The 22,155-nt window shown below is 51.3% G+C and overlaps 1 protein-coding gene and 1 long non-coding RNA gene across 3 annotated transcripts in view; one reads left to right on the forward strand and one right to left on the reverse strand.

Annotated features, from left to right (window-relative positions):
• Nucleotides 1-2,811: 2,811 nt before the first annotated feature.
• Nucleotides 2,812-22,155, reverse strand: part of LOC141994210 (uncharacterized) — a 44,332-nt gene continuing 24,988 nt past the window's right edge. The window contains exons 2-3 of one of the 2 annotated variants that reach the window (XR_012641038.1): nt 5,090-5,419; nt 2,812-3,176 (exon numbers count right to left, since the gene is read on the reverse strand). This is a non-coding gene — a long non-coding RNA (uncharacterized LOC141994210). The remainder of the gene's footprint in view (nt 3,177-5,089; nt 5,420-22,155) is intronic. The other variant, XR_012641039.1, reaches the window with a different exon arrangement.
• LOC141994209 (glycine receptor subunit alpha-4) overlaps nt 18,542-22,155 on the forward strand; it is a 40,270-nt gene continuing 36,656 nt past the window's right edge. The window contains exon 1 of the mRNA XM_074964402.1: nt 18,542-18,740. Within this exon, the coding sequence (XP_074820503.1) occupies nt 18,670-18,740 (71 nt within the window). The 5' untranslated portion in view covers nt 18,542-18,669. The remainder of the gene's footprint in view (nt 18,741-22,155) is intronic.

The following is a 22,155-nucleotide window of genomic DNA, read 5'->3' on the forward strand; positions in this document are numbered from 1 at the left end:
GAGTCCAGAGCCAGGTTGGAACAAGGCACGAGTAAGGCTGGGAACAGGGCTGGAGCAGGTTGAGGCCTGTGGAGTCTGTCACTATTATCAGGCAGGGGAGGGTTCCAAGCCCTGAAGTGACTGAGCTGCCGTTTCTCATGTGAAGCTTATATACCTGCCCGAGAGTCACCCCACAAGCTCCTGGCTTGTGCATGGCCTAGCACGGGATTGACTCATCACCACATGCAGCTTAATCAGGCTCTAGTTCTAGTGTGACTCATCTCCTTGCAGTAGGACAACACTTCTCACAGGCCTGTACCCCTTGATGGCACCTTGTGATTACCCTCAGCCTCTCCAGGGACAGACTATTCCAGAAGCTAATTGTTGTCCCGGTTAAGAAATTCCCTCTAATGCCCGGCCTACAGGTTTCCATGCACAGTCGCTAGTCTCGCTGCCTTGCTCTGTCATCTCAGCCCCTGTAAACAATCCCACCTCCTCTTTATCCTCACATATTTCAAGAGTTATCTCCAATGTGACCACATTCCCCTGCATTCTCGGGCCACTGGCTTCCTTGCCCACCTCCTCAGAGGCCCCATCTCCTTCTAATGCTTTAATCCTCTTTGTCACCCTTCTTTGGTTTCTCTCCAATTTCTCAAGGCCCATTTCACAACGATATGTCTGACCCCCTCTGCAGCTCTCCCACTGTGGTCCCCATACTACTGCTGTGTCGAGGGGCTGTTATCAGCTCATGTAGTTTATACCAATAACTCTGTACATACCACACAGCCCACAACAACATTTGCTTCTTGAGCAGCTGGCTGACATTGTGAGGTCTCAGCCCACGTGGTACCCTCTCACAGCCCCAAATCCTCAATTGCATTCTGCTGATCAACTCTTAGGATACGGTCAGGTCAGGGATGCTAGTCTGGGGACTCAGAGGAGTCCCCAGCAGCAGGAAGGAGTGCCTTGCCTGCCACAAGTTCCATCTCTCCTCCACTGACAAATACTCTCTCTCTTCCCTGCAGGGACTCCCCACACAACCTGCCTGCATGGTGCCACTCTGGCCTACCCTTTGGGCCAGGATCAGCTTCCATGGGGGTCAGAGAAGCAACAGGGCATCAGAGTGGAGGCATGTGATGAGGGCAAGGAAACAGGCCAAGGAGATGGGAAGCAGCTATGTTGGGGCAATTTGGGGGTGGCTATGGGAGGGTTGCAAAGCCGGGTAACTAGTGGGAGAGGGGAAGGTGAGATCTGCAGCTAAGCAGGGGTCAGTACATCCCTGAAGAGAGGAGCGCTCTTAGGATTAAACTTGACTCTTCCATTTTGCATCTGTGCTGGCCTTAGCTTTTGGCCCCAAGTGTTTTATTCAACACTTATCTAAATTAAATCTCCCCTTTCAGTGTGCCCATCTCACTAGGATCACAGGATCATCCCATAATGGTGCTCTATCCTTCATTCCGTTTGCAGTTCCTCCCAGTTTGCTGTCATCTGCAAATGTGATCCAGATACAATTTACTTTATGATGAGTGCAGTCAGTACCATGTTCTCCCCCACAGATCACTACAAACAAGATTTTTAAGCCCCAGGACTCAGAAAGGCATGTGGATGCATTTGTCCAAGCCTTCACAGAAGTGCAGGAGTTCAGCTGCTTGTACACAAATGCACACAGGGATGTCCAGATATATGCATGCCTATAGATAGTAACAACGAGGAGTCTGGTGGCACCTTAAAGACTAGCAGATTTATTTGGGCATAAGCTTTCGTGGGTAAAAAAACCACTTCTTCAGATGCATAGAGTGAAAATGACAGATACAGGCATAGATTTCTATCTATGCCTGTTTCTGTAATTTTCACTCCATGCATCTATATGGTCATATTTTAATCAGATAATGTCACACTGGTCTCCACTGAAAACTCACATTGGCATATCTGTGTCTCTCAGGGGTGTGAAAAATCCACATCCCTGAGAGACGGAGCTATGCCAACCTAACCCATGGTGCAGACAGCGCTAGGTTGACAGACGAATTCTCCTGTCAACCTAGGTACCACCTCTCAGTGAGGTGGATTAACTCCAACGAGGGGAGACATCATTGTGTATGTGTGTATACAGACAAAGATATATAGATAGGGAACCAGGCTAGAGCATGGCATAAATTGTCCTTATGCCAAAACTCCAGGTTCAATACCATACAGCTGTATTATTTCATAGCTGCAACTGGCTATAAAGACTTTTAAAGAAAACGTATTTGATTGTCTTCTTTTGAAATACACTGTAATGGATTGATTTCCAGGGTCAGTAAACTGTGTCTGCCACAGATTCATGTTCCAGGGCTTAGATGGATGAACTGCAGGTAAGGAGCCAGCATCCAAAAGATCTGAATCAATATTATACGAGGTCAGGGAGTAGGAGTAACCTCTCCTGACTTGGTAATGGTTTGTGAGATTATTGGGCAATTCCTTAGAGCATAGCTACGTTTGCAGATGTAGAGCGCTTTGAGTTAAACCTGCCTTCGGAGAGTGCAGTAGGGAAAGCGCTGCCGTCTGTCCACACTGACAGCTGACAGCGCACTGGCATGGCCACATTTGCGGCACTTGCAGCGGCATTGGGAGCAAGGTGGGGAACGGTACAATCACAGATTTGCATATGTCCTGTTATCGTACTCAGCCTTCCTGTCTGGAGTGCTGTGCAATGAGTGCTGCACTTCAGGATGGCTCTACTGCATGGAGATGGGGGTTGAGTGCAGAGGGTAAGGCTCATAGTTTTCAGGGCTGGGTGGTGAAGCTACAGGTGTTGGAGGCAGTTGGTGGCGGTAAGAACCCGGATGTTGGGGAAAGTGGGTTGGAGGTGACATGGGGGCACAAGGGAAAGAGTTTGGGGTCAAGGGCTGCGGGGAGGAGGGCGGGGACAGTAGTGCTCCGCCTGCATGGCTACGAGGGCCTGGAAAGAGTCCGCTTGGCGCTCCATTATGCTTATCAGCCAATCCGTGCTTTGGTGCCGGAGCACCGCGCTTTGGTGCCGGCGCTCCTCATTCTGCTGGCGGATCCTCCTTTCACTGTCCTGCCACTCCTGCACTTTTCAATGTTCATTACTTGAATGCTGCATTACTTCATGAAACATGTCTTCCTTGCTTCTATGTGGCCTCTTTGGAGTCTTTTGGCTGGTGATAACATGGACGGCTGAGATCTCAAGGTTGCATCTGTAAAGGCAAAATGCAACACTTAACAGAGGCAGCATTGTTCACACCAGACAGAGCAATCATTCCCCCGTACTTAAGGGCAAGCGCAGTCTACACAATAGCATAATTGGCCTGTCCCAAAGCGATCACATATAACCCACGGGAGCCCCAAAATGGTGGTAAGCACAGGCTCAAGCGTGACTGATTGTTTCACGGCTGTACTGTCCTCTGGGTTTCTGTGCCTTGGGGAGAGCCAACAGCAGCAGGGGGCCCCTATACTGAACACTGTCTCCACATTTTCCACACTGCAATGCGGCTTCCACCCTGGCCCATATGCAGCTTGCCTGTGTGCAGCAATGGTCCCCCCACCCCTCATGGCCTCTGTAAAATCTAGGCCTATCCCATGCAGCGTGAATCCCACCAGTCTAGTCTCCCTTGGCCACGGCCTTTGCAGGTCCTAGAGGTCCTCTCTGTCATTACTAGCGCCAGGGTTCATATTTGGCATGTGGCAGGGAGGAGGAGAGGGAGGAAGTCCACAGTAAAAAAAACAGAGACTAATCCTGCATTCCTCCCCACCCTGAAGCCTAAACTGGATTCAGCAGGAGCTCTGGGTGTGCCAGGCCAGGCAGGTGGGGCCAGGGCCTGGAGAGCTTTGGTAATTATCAAGGAGAATCAGGAACCGTAATGTGAGATGGGGCTGGATCCACCTCTGCCTGGGAGTTTTCTCCAGCAGGGCAGCAGCTCTTTGGGCAAAACCTGGTGCTCCAGTACAGCAGGTGTAGGGCCAAGGGCTGTGCAAACCGGAAAATCACTTCCCGAGAGGGGTTTGCTTTTTTCTTCCTGGCATTCCGCTCATCGAAAATGAAACACCCAAATGAGCCCCCAACACCCTCCCTGCTCTTAATCTTTTAAAAGACCGCAACCGAAAGCGAACATACTGCAGCAATCAGCAAATTAAAACAGGGTTATCAAGAATAAAAGGCATCAATTATAAAAGATGCCCTCTGGACAAAGCAATAGGCGAAGGATTACTGGGGCTTTGCACCAGCAGAGGTGGCGACTGGAGCTTCGGATTCCCGACTGGAGAAGGGGCTTTAAGAGGCTCCCTTTGAATGCTGCTGGTGCTGCGGCGTGCACTCGCTGTCTCTCTCCCGCCCCTAATGAGATGCAGTTGTTCGCTGCTTATCCTCACAGTCTGTGGACTTTTTGCTGAAAGAATAACATTGCATGGGTTTCCATCGCTGAATTATTCATCCCACAGCCTAGGCATGACAAACCACTCTCATTAGAAGCACAGGGTGAGACTGTCCTTACACTAGAAGGGAAGGGGGGCGTGGCATAGGACCAAACCACTAGGGCTTTCCACATGGCACATCACACCAGAGGAAGGCACCGGGGTCCCTGGTTCTCCATCGCCTTGTACCCGGTGGAATCATCTGCAACTGGGCAAAGGGGAGAGAAGATGCTCCCATGTCAGAATGGTCCTGATATCCCCTCAATATGCCCCAGACTCCTATGCCATGCCAGCTACAGGGGAATTCAGGCCCAGCAGGCCAGGGTGGGTAGAAGAGGGGATGTGTCCAGAACTAGAACTTGCTCGTGTGGTGAGTTAGGGGAATGGCACGTGGACATTTCCTGCTAAACAGGAGGAAGGTGTGGGGAGGAGGGGGAGGTGCCCCAGGGCTGTGATAAATAGGGGAGATGCCCCAATTCCCTGGGTGGACTCAGGCTACCCCCAGGCCTCTGTCGGCACCAAGAAGCTCATACCACCCCACATGGTACTGGAGTATGAGCAATAAACATCACCCCAGCATCTCCACCTGCCACTGGAAGGATGGGACACCCAGAACCAGGGCCCCCCACAGCAGCAGGTTTGTCAGCAATGTCTGAAACAGCCCTGGTGTGTGATGTCAGGGATCCAGGCTCAGCCATACCTCCGCAGGGAGTGGGGTCCTCACCAGGATGGGGAGCAGTGTGTCAGGGCCCACCGAAGACCTCCCGGGAACAGAGGGGAGCTGCACGACAGAGGGAGAGGTAGCCAGGCAGAGCAAGAACTGCTCAGTAGCAAAGAGCCATGTCCTGACTGTAGCACGTGGAGGGCGTCCAAGTCTTGAGCTCTCGCTTGGATCCTGCCCAGGTTTGGTTTCCTTCTCAGACCCTCCTCCCCTGAGCGGGGCAACAAGCTAGTATAAGCAGCTCTGCTTCCCAGTGCCTGCATGCGGCTCACGCTTTGCTCCCATATAAACAGCAGGATATTTTTAGCCCTGGAAAAGAGCCACAGAATTGGAGAGAGACATTTAATGCAGTTTTGACAAAAGTCTCCTTTCACCTTGCAATCTCCTCTCCAGGCTGACCTGCGCGTCCCAGCGAGGCCCGGTGCTATCTGCATGCGATGGGCAGGGATGTGTCTCCACAACTTCCAGGAAGAGTCCTGCTGGCTGAGGACCTGAGGCAGTTAGCACCCGCTCTGCAAGGCAGATATGCCAGCCAAAGGAGAGCAGTGGGAGGGGAGGGCCTGGGCTTACTGCAGGTTAACACACCCCACTTAGAAGTGAACAACACTTGATGCACCTTTGTAGGCTGCATGATAAAAAAGCTCCCCAGACAGCATCTCTAGCTCTGGCTCAGGAACTGGAGCCTGCATGGGTAGGCCCCAGATCCCGGGCCAGGTAGCTCACAGTGGCTAGGAGCCCTTGGGTTCCCAGAGGGAGGGAGGCACAGGACTAAAGACAAGTGCTGCCCGAGGTGTTTTGCAGCTGGTGGAGCTGGCTAGGATCAGAAACTGATGCCTTGGGCTTAGGAGAAGTGTGTGCCAATGCCCAGGCTAGCACACATGCTCATTGCCCTGTAGAGTGACACTCCTGTCCCTAGGCAGACTCGCTTACACTCCCCCCAGCACCCACCCCACCCACAGACACCCATGCACCACCCACACTTATGTGCCTCCATATGCATCTCCCACTTGCACCTACACACCTAGACACCCACTCACCCGCACACACACTCACACATGTACTTGGGTACACACATATACACTTACCAGGGTCTACACCCTCCCTCCCTCCCATGAATAGACCTTGGCCTGCTCCCGCTCCTACCCACCCGTCCTTGCACACAGCTATCTACACACATGGGACACGTAGTACTTCCATAACCCCCCTCAACACACTGTCACAGACGTGAATTAAATCTCAAGCCTTCCTGCCAGGCAAGGAAGTAGTTTTATCCCCACCTGTTAAACAAGACACAGAGAAGTGAAGTGAATTGCCGAGGGTCACCCCTCAAGTCAGTGGAAGAGCTGGGAAAAGAATCCTGGAGTCCCAACTCCCAGTCCCATGCTCTCACAAATAGACAGTGCTTCCTCTCAGCCGGTCCTCCTTGCCCTTGAACGATCATGCCCACTGCAGCTTTTCTGCAGCAGGGTCTGCTCCAGTATTTGATTGACTATGTTTGCCTTATGCCAGTGTTTCCCAGCCTTCTCAGAGCAGCTTTCCCCTCCCATCTAGCTGGGATCCGTCCCAGTGAGCAACAGAGAAGAGGAGGGTGTTCTTGTGACAGATTTTTGCTACCAATCTGCCTGGGGCCCTCAGTTGATCAGGCTGGGGCCACAGGATCTTTTTGGGGAGGAGATGACAAGGCACACCAAGTGTTTAAATTTTAAAGCTTTATTAATAAAATAATAAAATAACAGCAGAGAGTGTTGGGAACATGCCCATTTCACTCAGGGGAAGAAAGAAAGCATTAATGCCCCAAGCCCTAACCCACTTTCATACCCACACACGCACGACCCACACTGGCCAAGTCTGAGTGTAACATCAGAAGAAGTGGGGGGAAGGGGGGGAAGGTGGATAGGAGTGCTGTCCTGGGCCCAGGCCGTCCAAGGATCTGCTGTGCTCTCCGAGTTGATCCAGCTCTTAGGAGGGTTTTAAGTCCTGGGCTCCTTTGTGGATTTTCCATTTCATTACCTCTGTTCCTGGTCCTCTTTGTGCTAGTCCAAACCGGTTTTTTGTGGTCTCTTTCCCTTTCCCAAAACACCCGGTTTCAGGGCCGTGAGACTGTTCTGTTTGTTCCTGGCTGGCCTTTGCCATTTTGCTCCTTTTCCCAGCCCCTGCATTTTGTTTAACAACTTTCCTTTTTCACGGCTGGTTGGGGGGGTTGGACTTCCCACTTTTCTGTCTTGGCAGGTAGTAGCTGGCCTTGGACTGGAATCAGCTTCTTATCTTCGGACTGAGCTTGCTAGCTGCAGTGTTGAATTAACCCATTCTCTGCTTTCGTCTTTCTCTCCCCACTCTCAGCCTCTCGTACCTGCAAAGGAAACTTCCACTCCCCACTCATACACCTCTGACCCTCCCCAAAATGCTTTGCGATGCGAGCAACAGCATTAGCAATATACAATGCTGATCTGCCTTCCCAGGGGACTCCTTGAGGGAGGGGGCTGTCGGGGTGTGACATTCTCACCCACTCCCCCGCCGTCTAGAACCCCTGCCTTCTTCAGAGAGAAAACAGAGACCTCAGAGCAAAAGCCAAGGGGGGACAGAGTGTGTGTGAGAGAGAGAGACAACGTCTCCTAGGACTTTGCCGTCATCACTGTGCTTGCTACACGACTTCTCCACATAGGATCTCATCACAGCAGAGGGGACAGAACTCACATGCTCCTGCCTCAGCTTCTACCACCCTATAGGAGGATCTCTAGTAGCTCCTAGGAGTGTAGAGCTCATGACACACAGCTGAGCAGTTTGAAGCAAGAAAGAGGTTGGTGGCCCTGCCGTGGCACTCGGCGACTGGCAAATTCTCCCTTTCCACAGAATTTTCTGCTTTTAATTTGTTTCAGTGCAGCTGTTCATTTTATTTCCCTCAGTTGTGTTTAATATCCCAGCAACCATTCAGACTCTCCTCCCGCTTCCCAACACTGTTTTCCCAGCCGGGAACATTCCCCAGCAGCAAACTGAAGAGCAAGAAAGTCACACTTGTTTGGGTTTGGGGGGAAAAAACAAACCCAGTGTGATAGGTTAGCGCTCCACAGCTGGAGTGAAACAATGGCAGAGATGCAGCCATGGCCCCTGAGAGGCTGTCTCAGAAGATATCATAACTAAGTAGATAAACGGGGCAGTTGAAATCCCCCGCCTCCAGCTCTGCCTGGGCAAGGAGATACAACAATCTCTTCCAATCCAGAGGAGCCCCTGTATCTGGCCCGCAGTCTTCACAAAAATCTCTGGGCTCTTGTGACTGTCCTAGAGCTCACCTGTGGTAGGCCCATTGACTGAGACATTGAAAGGGGCTGGTTCTTCAGAAAGTCCAAGCCTCTGTCATGGGGTGCACCCACCGCTAGTGGCACCTCCTCCTGGCCATTCTGGGGATCAGCTCTGGCTAGGGGTTGTGCCCTCCTCCGGCAGCATCTCTCCTGTCATCCTCTCACCATCTGCCACTAAAGGGGCTTCCTCTTTGTGACTCAGCCCTCCAGCCAGATCACCACCATTTTCTTTCCAGGGGAGTATATCCAATTCCCTCTATTCAAAATGGCAGTCTTCTCTTTACTGCTCTGACCATGCCACTCCTCCAGTGACTGGTAGGGGGACCCAGGGCCACCCGCTACTCCAGGTCCCGGCTCAGGGGTCCTCTCATCAGCAGCAAAGGTCTGACTTACCCCATGCCTTGCTGCTTTTCCCCTGAGCCTTGCCTCTCTCTCTGGCTCTCCCCCTTGTCTGTATTTGCCCCGGAGTAACTGTAGGCTACTTGCCTCTAGCCCCAGACTTCCCCCCCTTCTCCCAGGGTGTGACTACAGGCTCCTTCTCTGCCACCTCCTCTGCTGCCAGCTTCCTGGCTTATATAGGCCCTGCCTGTTTCTGCCCAGATGAGCCTCTTCTAATTAAATCCCTGCTCCCTGTCTCCTTCCCCAGATTCAGCCTGGGCAGTTAATTGGCCCCGTTAGCCACTCCACGCCTTGTGTGGGGTGGACACCCCATCACAGCATCCTCCCTCCGAAAACTAGATTCTGGCAAGGTGTCTCCAGCTGGGCACCCAAAATCACTAGCCACTTTTGAGCACCGCACCTAGCACAATGGTACCCTGACCTTGACTGCGGTCTCTGAATTCTACTGTAATACAGAGAAGAAGAAATAATCAATATCTGGGCCTGCTGGTGGAGCAAGAGGATGGGGAGGAAGGCCAGAGTGAATTAACGTGGAGAACGAATGCCTCTGACTACCAGCCTCCAGTGGGCCTTGTGGAATGAGCCAACCCGGAGACCCATTGGTGGAGCAGCGTGGCTAAGCTAGGACTGGGCGGCAGGGAATGATGTTCTTGGTAAATGGCATTATTAGGCTAATGTTGTGGGAAGACTGCTGAATTTTACATAGTGTATCTGGCTCCTGGCTAAATATAACTGGATGGGCTAATCTAAAATAATTGGAGGCTTTGCCTTTTTAGCCGAAGATCTCTTTTCTTATACCTGTGAGAAAGTTCAAGGCTTCATCTTCCATGTCTATGAAATCTCAGTGTTGCTAAGGAGCTGTAGTGAGAGTTGGGGGGACAGGATATGATTTTAAGCAATACATTGAAAGAGGAATTTTTAGGTTTAAAAGTTATGCATATTTGAGATTATATAACTGTACTGCACGCACGTTTAATAAAAGGTGATGGACCATTCCTTCTCAAGAAGAGATGGGTTAGTGGTTTATTGATCAGATTAGGAGTCAGGACTCCTGGATTCTACTTCTGGCTCTTCCACCATCTCTCTGTGTGATCCTGAACAAAGTCATTTAATCATGCTGTGCCTCGGTTTCCCCATCTGTAAGATGGGGGATGATACCAACTTCACAGTGACATTGCGAAGCCCCATTCATTAATGAATGTGTGCAAAGCACTGCAAGATCCTCAGATCCTCTCGGAAGGCAAAGTAGCAATTACTCTGTATGTAAGCACTTACTCATCAGTATGTTACACTAGGATTATTTATTATTACCCATGCTGGGACGTTAAGGTGCACGCAGCATATCTGTGCTGTTTCTTCAGAGAAAACCCAGAGACCAGCACAAATCTGAGAAACCAGGAAAATAAATAAGAAATAAACGCCCCAGCACAGTACATGCAGAGAGCAAAGGGAAAGAGAAACAAACAAATAAACCCACAACCAGCCTCTAAGACTTCTTTTTCTGCAACATTAATTTTACACCCGTGACCCGACTGGATTGCTCAGATGTGTGCTTACTGGGAAGTCGCTTGCTATTATCTAACCCAGGGATTCCCTTGCATGGGGTGAGAAAAGACAGCAAATGGCTCTGTGCTTAAGGCTGCATTAGTGTGCTACAGTGTGAGCACAGGGGAGACACTGAGCTTGAGTTTCCCCTAACTTGCACCTTGTACAGTATTGTGCATTTACACTTGGGCAAAGTGAGTGTAGTGAGGGCATAAAATGCTCCCACCGTGATACCACTACACTGCCCACAAGAGGACATGTGTAAATGACCACAAGAGGCAAAACAAAGGAGAATCAGACCCCTGGATTCTACCCCAGACTCTGCCACCGACTCACTGTGTGACCTTGGAATGTCATTTCACCTCTCTGCCTCAGTTTCCCCACTTGTAAAATGAGGCTAAACGTATCCCCCTTCACTGTGGGGAGAGTCTGGAAGATGTTGTAAGACTTACAGATGTCAGTAAAGTGCACCAGATCCTCTGCTGAGAGGCACTAGAGAAGGGCAAAGGTTTGTTTTACTGCTTTTAAGATGGGATCTGTTGGGAGACACAGGGCATTGAGACCTGTGTTTCACATCACACTGCAGCAGTTCTGAAGGATAATTACAAACCTAAAGGAACAGTAAGAATAAAGTCCTCCTTTGCCACTGGCTACTAGACCAGTCTTGTATGGCTCAGAACAGCCCTGGGCCTGTTCTGTTCCTCCTGTGGTGTAAATCAGGTCAGTGGGGTAATGCAGGTGTAAACCCACACAAGTCTGAGCAGCATCCTGACCAAGAGCTGTAATGAGGTCATCGTATCCATGGCAGCATGATGTTCAGCTTGGGACTTGTTGACACAAACCCACTTTTCCTCTTTCCTTTTTAAAATAATGTCATGATTTATTAGAGACTGTCAGCACGGCAGAGTTAGGTAATTAGAGTTCAGCCCGAGTGGCTAAGTGGCTGAAGCCCACCACCCTTCCAGCCTGTCATGAATGACAGGGGAAGGGAAATAATTGGGGACCTATGCCCTTTTTTCCTCTCCTGTGATGTAAATCTGTTGGTTTTCTTTAGAAATATGCATAATATCAAGTTGGTTTTTCCAGTTTTGGAGGAGAAGTCCCATGAGGATTATGAAACAGCAGAGGGAGCTTTCATAGCCTTGGGGTAGAGTGAAGGCACTGAACCTTTCACAAAGAGGTTCTTTCCTCCTAATGGTTCATTAGGAGTTTGGGTTAAAATAATTAACCAGATCAACTCAAAACAGCATTTTAAATACTGCCTCAGAATCCTTCCCCCTCTCACTGACACAGGTTTCCAGCTCTTGTTTCTGGTAATAAAGTCTCAGTCCTCCAATAAAACAGAGAGAAGGGAGAGGTCTAGTGATTAGGGCACTAACCTAGCAGATGAGTGACCCAGGTTCAGTTCTCTGCTCTGTCCGGGTATGCCTCAGTTCCCCATCTGTAAAATGGGAATAATGGTTCTTCCTGTTGCCACAGGGATGTGGTACTGGTAAATATGTTAACTATTGTGAGGTGCTCAGCTCCTATGGTAGCAAGAGCCATATACATACTTTGGACAGGAAAGTCTACATACTTCTAATGTGAAATACAGCCCTTCCAAAAACAAGATCTTCTGAGCCTCCTTTATACATTGCAAAGAAGCAAACCAAGTCCCCAGCCAACTCTCACCTGTCATTGCACGGAAATGCCCTTGCAATTGGTTACTATTGTTTCAATAGAGATTCACATGCAGCGTGAATTGTTGCTGGGGGGATTTGACCCCTCAGGTGGCTGGTGCTCTGGAACCACAATCTTTTCAGCAATTGCGTCTGTGAGTCCTAATTAGAGATGAGCTCCTGCTACATAACTGGGATTTGAGTCTGGATTTGGGACACCCCAAAGTTCAGCCCCAGGAGTCTGGTTCTGGCCCCATCTCTAATGTTAATCTAAGCCTGAATGAAAGAGACTGAGCTTTAGCGTCTCTCTTACTGAGCACCTGATGCAAAATTCATTGAAGTCCGTGGAAAGACCCTCATTGATTTCCATGGGTTTTGACTCACATCCTGAATAGGGGATTCTGCGAAACTGGCCATTGGATTCAGCAGGAACACCCCTGAAGGGTAGTAGCATCTGGCCAATGCAGTGTGTGTCACAGCTGGCTCTTAGGAGCACTGCAGCTACTTGTTATCCCAGGATGGACTCCGAATCATTTAGCACAGGGGCAATGGCTGCTCCCTAGCTAACCTTCTCCAAGAGTCAGCATCCTGCTAATAAGGGGTTAATCAAGACTCCTCAGTGGCTATGACTGCCCAGTGTCAGAGTGGCAGGAGAATATCACTGCATGGCAGGCAATGGGTTCACCTGCTCGGAGTGACCCTGTAAAAGGGGGCTGGGCGGGTACAGAGAAGAGAGTTGTGGGGTTGGTTGTTAGACTCCCTGATGAAGGAAATTGTCCCATGCCTGCGACTCTGACATTTAATTAAAATAAGCCAACACTCTCCTGAAGCATCTGTCTCTGCCACTGATTAATGGCATAGCCATTATCCCGTCTGTGGTTTGCCTCATCATTTTGCCCTCTCTGGGGCCATTCCAAATGCACTCTGGTGCCATGTGACTTAGAATAAGGGTCTCTGTGAACTTTCTCCACAGCCTGAGCCATCTGAAAGAGCTGCATTGTAAATTGCTCTTACATTCTCTCCTCTCTAAGCTCAGCTCCCTCAGGCTGGGAACACTCTAATTGAAGCCATTTGAAATTCTCACTGCGTGCTGCTGTCAACCTCTGCAATTCTCAAAGCACCTACCCCTCCCACTCCAACCCTTTTGATCCAGCCATGTGCATCCAAGCTCCAGAGGTGGCTGCACTTCAGTGGTGGGCAAGGCTTAACTCTGGGGCTGTCCTTGCCTGATACTTCAACACCATTTATTTTAGAGATGGAGCCCTAAGTGTAAATGTGAATTTGGAATCAGATCAGAATCCCCAAAATTCAAAGGGTCTGTGGATTCATGCATCCAGTTAAATCTATTATAGGACAAAGGCTGAATCACAACATTCCCCAAAGTGTGTGTGCATGTGCATGCACAGAGCAAAGCTGGGATCTGGTACTGGAATTTTCCCCCCCTCTGGTTGGGACTAACATTTACAGCTTAGACAGCTTGTTTAAAAGCCATAACAAATCTGTGATCATCTAGGACTTCATGATTCTCACTATTCTGCACATGTAGAACTTCATAGCAGCAGCAGGAACAGAAGTCAGCACCTCCTTCTCGAAAAGCACTTGAACTACAGGAGAATCTCCATCAGCTAGTAGCAATATAGGGCCTATGACACACATCAGAGCAGTTCCCATTCCACCCAGTGGAGGGCAATAGTGACATATACATGTTGCTTCCTTTGAGAGAGTCAGGGAATTGCTCTTAATACTAGATATCAAAAGCAGTTTGCAGCCTAAAAATAGCAGGATGGCCAATGAGAATTTATGTCAGAGGAGAAAACAAAATGCACCCATGAAGTGTATTTCCAACCTGAAATGCACATGATACCTGTCTCCTGTGCATTCTGCTCAGAGGCAGTATGGAAACATTGCTAGCAGCAGCATGTTCTGACAAGAGCAGGAAACATAGAGAACAACAATACCCTGGGGTGGAGATGGCCTGGGGCTGAGCTCCCTGTCTATTCAGCATCCCACACCAGAACTCCCCCACCTCAGAGCTCTCTCAATTTCTGTCTTGGTCTGTAACTGGCATGGCTGACCCCCCTTATGGAAAGGTTAGATGGAGAGATATAAGGGTCTCTTAATTTGCCTAACTTTTACTCTGTCCTCCATCCATTGCAGCCCGTGGGAGTTCTTCCTTAGTAAAGGTTTGGGGATAGTTTATTCAATGAGCTGGCTTTTCGGGATCCCCCTGGATCTAAGGTGTTACATCAATGTAAAATTGGTATCATCCCACCTTGGCAACAGCCAGTGTTTCCCCTTCAAATTAATTCTCCCTCTAAGCTCAGAAAAGCCTGAGAAATCCCTACTGTTCGGACACCCGGCCCAGCCCGCACAAGACCTGAGTCCTGAAGCTGATCGCTCAGGCTGAGCATTTCCAACCTAGGTCTAGCACCTAAATCCTCTTTCCCTACAAAAATGACCTGTGGCTGAGAATGGGTGTCTTCCCCTCAACTGGGCTGGAAAGTGGTTTGGCTGCTATTGTGATCAGTTAACCCATTTCAGAAAGCAAGGGGACCGAGCAAGCTTCCTGCAGTGGGTGTGGAAAACAGCGTGAGTCTGACTACACTAAGGCCAAACTGCTTCCAGCCTGGTTGGGAAGGGGGAAGAAACAGGATGCGGGATCTGCAACCACAGGTCATTCAGCCCCTCGCCCAGCAAGGCCCAGCTCCTGACTGGGGTAATGCGTGCCATCCCCATACAAAGAGTAGCATTTGCCCGAGTGCACTGAGGGAGTTAGGCAGCTAGATACCTTCAAAAATCTGCCCCTAAGTGCTCAGTAAGGGGCCACTCCTGCCAGGCGTTTAGTCCCTCCTGGGAGCTGAGTCTCTTGACCCCCAAGCACACAAGCGTGGAAATCCCTCAGAGGGCTGCACCGCTGTTGGGCACTGAGCGCTGTCCAAGTGCTGAAGCCTAGTTCAGTGTGAAAGCTGCTCTCCACTGGCCCTAAACCCTATTCCGCAGCCTGGCTGGGAGAACCGCATCACCTTGAACAGAGAAAATTACCTGCAAGGAAAACCACAGCAGAAGGAGACAGCCTGCTCCTCAGAGACACGCCGGAGGCTTTGCCCTCCCTGTTAGCACATTCAGTAACAGGACTGAGCGGCTCTATGAAATCAGCTAAACTCCCTGTAATTTCCCCCAGGTGAAATAAACACACTGCCAGCACAGAGTGGCTCTACCCTCAGGGTCTCCCTGGAATCACTGCTTGCATAAAACATGCACCCGTCCTTTTAAATAAACCTGAGAGGAGCATGGGGCCAGGCCCCCAGCAGCCTGGGACCACAGAGCAGGGTTGAGGGCTAAGGGGAGCTTTCTAGGGAACTACTTGCAGCCATATATTGAGATCACATCCAACCACCTCCTCCCTGCCATAACACCACCACCACCACATTGATTGTGAAGCAATGGTTCACTCGGCAGCACAGTTTAAGTGCCCTGCCAACCTTTCCTCCAGAAATCATGGGTTTTCATCATTTAGCCACTTTAAACCGTGTTAGCTGAGCACTCGGTACACTTACCTGCCTGGATTAAAGAGATATACTCCAAAAAAAAAAAAAAATGGGTGAAGCCAAAAAAATATCCAGCCTAACAAAGGAGGTGGTTTAAATGGGCACTGTTTTGTTGAAAACAGTGTTGCTAGGCTGGTTTACACCGGCTAAGGATCTGGCCCCAGGGGGATTTTTTTTTGGTAGGGGTGACAGGGGCCTGTGCAGGAATAAAAAAATTGACAGCTTTTGGAGGGACATGTTCTGTGCCCCCCACAGCCCTGGGGCCTGAGGAGTTCTGTGCCCCTGCCGATTATGGGAGGGATGGGCCCATGCTTGCCCTGCCTTGTGCACGCCCTGAGGTGTGATGCTCTCTTCCTCCTGCCCCCATCAGCACCTTTCATCCTCATGTTGTGTTGACTCTCCCCTTATTAAAAGAATATGACAAATATCCTACCGTGATAGTCTGGAATTCTGCCCATTGGCAATAGTGTTATTAGGGGGGATGGGTCTTGCAGACTATTGCTCCAGTATTTTTTTTTTTAAATAAGGCTGTCTCCAAAAAAGGATGGCTCCCATTCTGCACAAAACGACAACAGTACAGCAAGGATCCCAAACCCTGCAGTTCACTAGAGCGATACTGCCAGTGCTTGGAGCTATTCCTGGAGAATTTTGTTATTAAGGAATACAGCTCCATTCAGAGCACTGGCCACTGTGAGTGCTTGAGTAGCAGCAAGCCGTCTCCCTCCCGGGGGCCAGAACATTGCTTGTTCAGCCCTCCACGCCCCGGCTGGGCCTGGGGACTACAGGGAGAAAGGCAGGGCCCTGGCTGTTCCAGGTGCTTGTTGTCTGCAGAATGCTAGGAGCTTCAATCGCACAGCTGGGCTGTGCGCGGGGTGTCCTTTACTGTTTACAAGGAAAGGGCTAAAAGTTAGGAATCAGGGACCACTGGGGAGCAGCAGCTGCCCTGGTGGAGAGCAGATCATTTTTACTGTCCAAGAAGATCATCCACGCTGGATGCTACACCTGGCCTGATTAAGTCCCACGGATACTGACTGGAGCAGGGGCAGGGTTTGTAGCACTTCCAGCCTATCTCCTAACCTCCAAAAGCCCCAGCAGCATTTCGGTGGCTGTTAGAGTTCCCTTTTAATTCCCATGGCCCTTGCTGGCAAGGCATTGGACTTTGAGTCCACGGAGCTGGGTACGGTGCTTGTCTCTGTCCCAGGCTTCCTGTGCGACCTTGGGCAAATCATGTTCCTCTCTTCGTGCCTCAGTTTCCCAATCTGTAAAATGGGGATAATACTACTTCCTTTCCCCTACCCTTTGTCTGCCATGTATATTTAGACTGTAAACTCTCGGGGGCAGGAACTGTATTTTACTAAGTGTTTGTGCAGCACCTAGTATGGTGGGGCTTCTTAGCGCTTCTGTAATGCAAACAATTATAGGAGACTTGCCCAGGATAGATGTCAAGTCAGCGGATGCAATGGGACTAGAAGCCAAGCAGCCTGCCTCTGAGTCAAGTGACCCTTGCCAACGGACTACACTTCTCCCCTTTTCACTGGAAAAAAAAACCTCACAGGAAACTATAGACAAAGATCTACATTTTCGGTATCTATCGCTCATTTTTCCTCATTAAAAAACCCCAAAACTCAGCAGGGAGCTTTCAAAATCCCTGATTTGGCTTTTTTTAAGAAAGAGAAGCCAATACAGACAGAGCACCGTGCTTTCGAAATCTGTGACCATCTGGACTCATGGGATGGAAATTGTGACATTTGAAAGGGAAGATGCTAGAAGGCTTTATGGATCGGAGCCAATTCCCAGTCAGGACCCTGGAGATATTTCCACTGACTTCAGTGGGCTTTGGATCAGGCTGACCTTGGATTTCATTTATCCAGGGCCAGAGTGGATTTTCTGTGGTGTCTAGAATTCCCAGTGGAACTTTAATGAAATAACTCAACAATGAGAACTGGGCAAGCCAAGGAAACAGCGGCACAGAGGTGAAGTGACTTGCCCAAAGTCATATAAAAGGTTAGGACCAGAACCCAAGGACCAAATTCTCCCACAGAGATCTGGGGTATATGTGGTGTCACTGAGAGCAGGATCTGACCCTAGATTATCTGACAGCCGGTCTTGTGCTGTAGCCAGAAGGCAATCATTCCCTCCAAGGCCAAACCACGCTGCTGGGCTGGCCTTACTAGGGAGACTGAAGGAAAATGCTGATGACAGGAAAGTGCCAGGAAATCCGAGGCGGGGAGGGGGGAAGGAACTGAAAGGGAAGGAGAAGGGGGCTGCAGGTGAAAGTCCTGTGTCCCAGGGGCTCTGCGGTAGAGCACAGCGGCTCTAGTCCAGCACAGGCTGGACCCCGGGGGGGGTTAGATTGATGTCATCAGCTGCCTTGGGTGTGGGGCCAGCCTTGCATTGTGCAGTTCTCCACTGAGCACTCCCAGAAAGAGGGCTGGGGGGGAGGCCGAGCCCACAGCTCAAGGCGGAGAGCGGGCAGAGATCCTTCAGAACTAGGCTACAGCGAGGGCTGCTTAAAGCACTTGCGGGACTGGCCTCGCCGGCAGCGGGAAGACGCCCAGCTCCTCCGCCCTGGCTTTCTCCAAGCTGGGAGAGCGAGCGGCGTTGGCACTTGCGGTAGGATTCCGGCTCAGCCAGAGGGAAGCTGCTAGGTGGGAGTCCCCCGGATCAAACAGCTGCCGGCTGGATCGGACCCCCCTGCTCCCCCCAGAGCGCCTCCCCAGCACAGCTGAGCTGCTCTGCACCCTGCTCCCCGCGGCTGGGGGCTGCGCCTTTCTACCTCTGCTCCCACAATACGGGCAGGGGGGTCTCCTCTCAACCTGCCCACCGAGAGTCTCCAGGCTCCGGACCGCAGCCCACAGCGCCCCCCCACCCCCCACCCCCACCCAGCGCAGCCTGCTAGGAGCCCTGGGCTGGCAGCTTTGGGTTCAGGGGAAGACTTCCAGCCGCTAGTAGCGAGGCAGGGGTGGGGGAAGCAGGAGAGGAGACTCCAGCGGAGGAGGGGGAGGACATGTCTGTGATGAGGCAGAGGGGGTGCGCTCTCCGTCTCGGGCTCCCTGCGTCCCCTAGCAGCTCCTCTTCGCACCCAGAGAAGGGGGGTTCAGCTTGGCCGAGGAATGAAAACTCTCGCCCTAGGCACCGTCTCCTTCTTCGTCTTCTGCCTTTTGCAAGAGCACATCCCGCCCAGGTGAGGAGCAGGGTCGGGGGCAGGGCAGGGGAACATGCACGAGCCTCGGGGACCAGCAGGTTTGGTGGTCTGACTTGCGGGCGGGGGGTCCGTACCTGCAAATACCACCGAGGACAGGAATTGCCCAGTGTAGCCCCGGGGAAGGAGAGGGGCGTGGGATGTGGAACTTAGCCCTCTCCAGGGTGCTGGAGTCTGGGGGCCACGCCACTCGGTCTCCCCCTGGGGCTCCTAACGGGGCCGACCCACTAGCCTTTGGCCAGCAGGGACAAGGGGCGCATGGCGCTGCACAGTGGAGGTGGAAGCGGTGCCGGGTCCCAGCCCGCTCGCAGACAAGGACTAAAGGAGGTTCTGTAGGCAGGCAGGCAGCGGAGGGGGCGGGGGGGGGAGGCCTGCCTTTAAAAGAACCCCGCTGGGTGCAAGGAAGGGTGAGCTCGGGCGGCGGGGCGGGGGCAGGGCACTGCCAGGGAGACGCAGGGCGAGTCTCCAGCGCAGCATTGAGAAGCTCTGTCCACACGGTGCAGGGCAGGAGCCGGAGCCGCTCGGCTGCCCGCGAGCTGCGGGACAGACACCAGGCACCTCTTAGAAGCCCTGGGGAGGGCTGGGTGAGGCTGCCTGGGGCCCACAGGAAGGCTAGAGAGACTCATAACTGAGCATCCCCCTAAGGATCGCCCTGCCCCGGGGTTTGACTGCCCGGTGTTAGCGGGCAGCGCCGGGGGCCGTAACCGGGCGTCGGGCAGGGGTGTGCCCGCAGGGTGGTGGTTTCCCTGTCCTCTGAGCCTTCCCTGTAACAGGGAGACCTGCTAGCCTTTGGGCACAGGGAGTCTGAGCCCCGCCTGCCTTCCAGCCCTGGCCTCGGGTTTGCTCTCAGCACCCAGCTATTCTCCCACAAGTGCCATTAGCCGGAGACACAGGAACTGGGGCTGCAGCCAGCAATTCCAGACCCCACCAGCCTCCTGCTAACTCTCCCATGCCCCATGCCCCCAACACAACCTGGGGCTGCGTGCTCCACTAAACCCTCTGGCAGCAACCCACGAGGGGAAGGATCTGAGGTGATGCTGAGAGGCTCAAGAAACCCTCCCAGGCAATAGGTGCTGGAGCTAGGGGTGGTGCACACCCCCTGGCTTGAAGTGGTTTCCATCATACAGAGGTTTACGGTTTGGTTCAATGGCTCTCAGCACCCCCACGATACAAATTGTTCCAACACCCCTGCTCCCCGGGGCCCAGGCAATGCTCTAAAGAGAACAGGCCACACTGCGGGGCAGGGATAGAATGACCAGATAGCAAGTGTGAAAAATTGGGATGGGGGTGGGGGGTAACTGGCACCTATATAAGAAAAAGCCACAAATATCGGGACAATCCCCATAAAATTGGGACATCTGGTCACCCTAGGCAGGGAGGGAGCGATTCATAGCTCTGAGTGCACAGGGGAAGTAGGACAGGGTTGGCTGGGAAGCGACTGCCAAACAGGGGGGTTGTAACCAAAGGCCCCCCTCCCCCATGGCAGATCTGTTGGCACAAGGTAGCTGCAAAAACAACACAGGGGCCTACCCTGGAATTCCTCTTTCATAAGGGATGCTCCCAGGTGACTGGGACACACCACCCCTTCCCAGTCCATGGTGTAGTGGGAGTGGCAAGGAAAGGAAGCATGGCTAGGTTGCCTATATGTTTCAGATGTTATGGGGACGGGGGAAGGGGATGGACAGAACACAGCCTCTTGAGTCATGGAGAGTTCAGTACAAGTTGCAGCAAACTTTGTGTCACCTTTTTCCTCTTCTCTCAACTGATGCACTGAGAGAAACTTGGAGACAACTGGGAACCTAGGCCTGAGGATCTGGTAAGCACAAAGCCAGCGCCAGGGTTTATAACCGAGCATCAGGGGTATGTAATGGTCTGGGAGGTGAATGCTCAGCACTAAGGTTTATGACTGAGGGGGGGAGGCACTGCCCATTGCTCATTGACTGCAAACCAAACGTTTGTCTCCAGGACAGTATGCGGTGCTCAGCAGTGTTTGTAGAATGGGCATGTAGCTGGCTCCAGAGGCAATGGCCTGTTCCCTGCAGCTCCCTATTGCACATGCAACAGCACTAATGGAGCGATCCTTCCACTTGCACTGTGGAGGGGGGAGAATCTTTCATCCTCCTCTAAAGTGAGGGCTCAGGTCACTGGTCTGTCCGGCAAAGGCCTGACTTAACTCTTTGCTGACCTGGTTTCTGGAAGACAGCGGGTTTCCTGTCACTGGGCTGTCCCACTCCCCACAGATTCTCTCCCAGCCTTTTGGTCTCACCCAAGCTGCTCATGCAACAGCAAACTAATATGAAAAGAGATGTTGTCAGGTGCACATAGGAATTAAGCAACATAACTTGATAGGCAGGGTTTTTCCTGGGTGACTCTAGCCCAGGCTGTGTCTTTTGGGTGACTATAGCACAAGCAGGGGTTACTAATTGCCTTGGGCGGTGCTATGAGGCAACCGATTGACTTTTATTTTCCCAGAGACCCAGCATGCAGCGTTTTACTGCTCTTAGGAAACGGGATTTGCAGCTGCAAGTAGGGGCAGCAGCGTCACATGTGCCTAGATCTGGCACAATAGCAAGCAAGGATGTAGCATCGGTAAGAGCTAGTGCCAGAGCTCCCTTGGGCCCAGAGTTTTAAAGCCATTTCTTGTGTGTTACAGCACGCCCTGCAATGTGTTTAGTCAATGTCTTTTATTTTGTTCCTTCCAATGATCATTACAGACTGAGGGAGGGAGAGAAACTGACAAGCAAATGTAGATTCATAAATATATACCCTTTGAGATCAGTTTGAATAAGTCTCCATCATCCATAGAAACAGTTCAGGAAATAATTCATGTCAGATTCTCCTATGATTTCAGTGCCTGGGGTAAATGTTCACACCGTGCTGTTTCACTCCTGCAGGCCCATTTAATCAGTGAGCATCACTTAATCAGGCAGGAAACTACCGTACAGCACTTAAGGGGAAATATCATTGAAGAGACTATGCATTGACAGAGATCAATCACCAGTACTGGGGTTTAGAACGGGGTAAGGGAGCTGAGTGCCCAGTACTGGCACTAACTCTTCTATAATTAACGTAGAGAAGCATTTTCTGTGTAAAGAACGTGCTATAGAATCCCCATACCTACTCGGTTTGCCTTGACGTTTGCCGTGCCTCATGGGGGCAGACAGTAGGTTCATGATCCAAATTTGGCATCATTTGAGCAAGACATTCCTGAGATACAGCCTCCTCCCAAAAAGAAAGGCATATCTTCATGTTGGTTGATTCTATCAACATTTTTTTTGCACACACCCGGGAGGGCGGGGGGTGTTTGAAATCTTGTCTCTGATCATGTCCTCAGTTGATCAATATTTACCCCAGCTAGCGCATGGCACCCACTGACCCTGCAGGGAAGCAGTACTGA

The sequence above is a fragment of the Natator depressus genome, chromosome 9 (genome assembly GCF_965152275.1).
Source record: "Natator depressus isolate rNatDep1 chromosome 9, rNatDep2.hap1, whole genome shotgun sequence".
In the NCBI taxonomy this organism is placed as follows: domain Eukaryota; kingdom Metazoa; phylum Chordata; order Testudines; family Cheloniidae; genus Natator; species Natator depressus.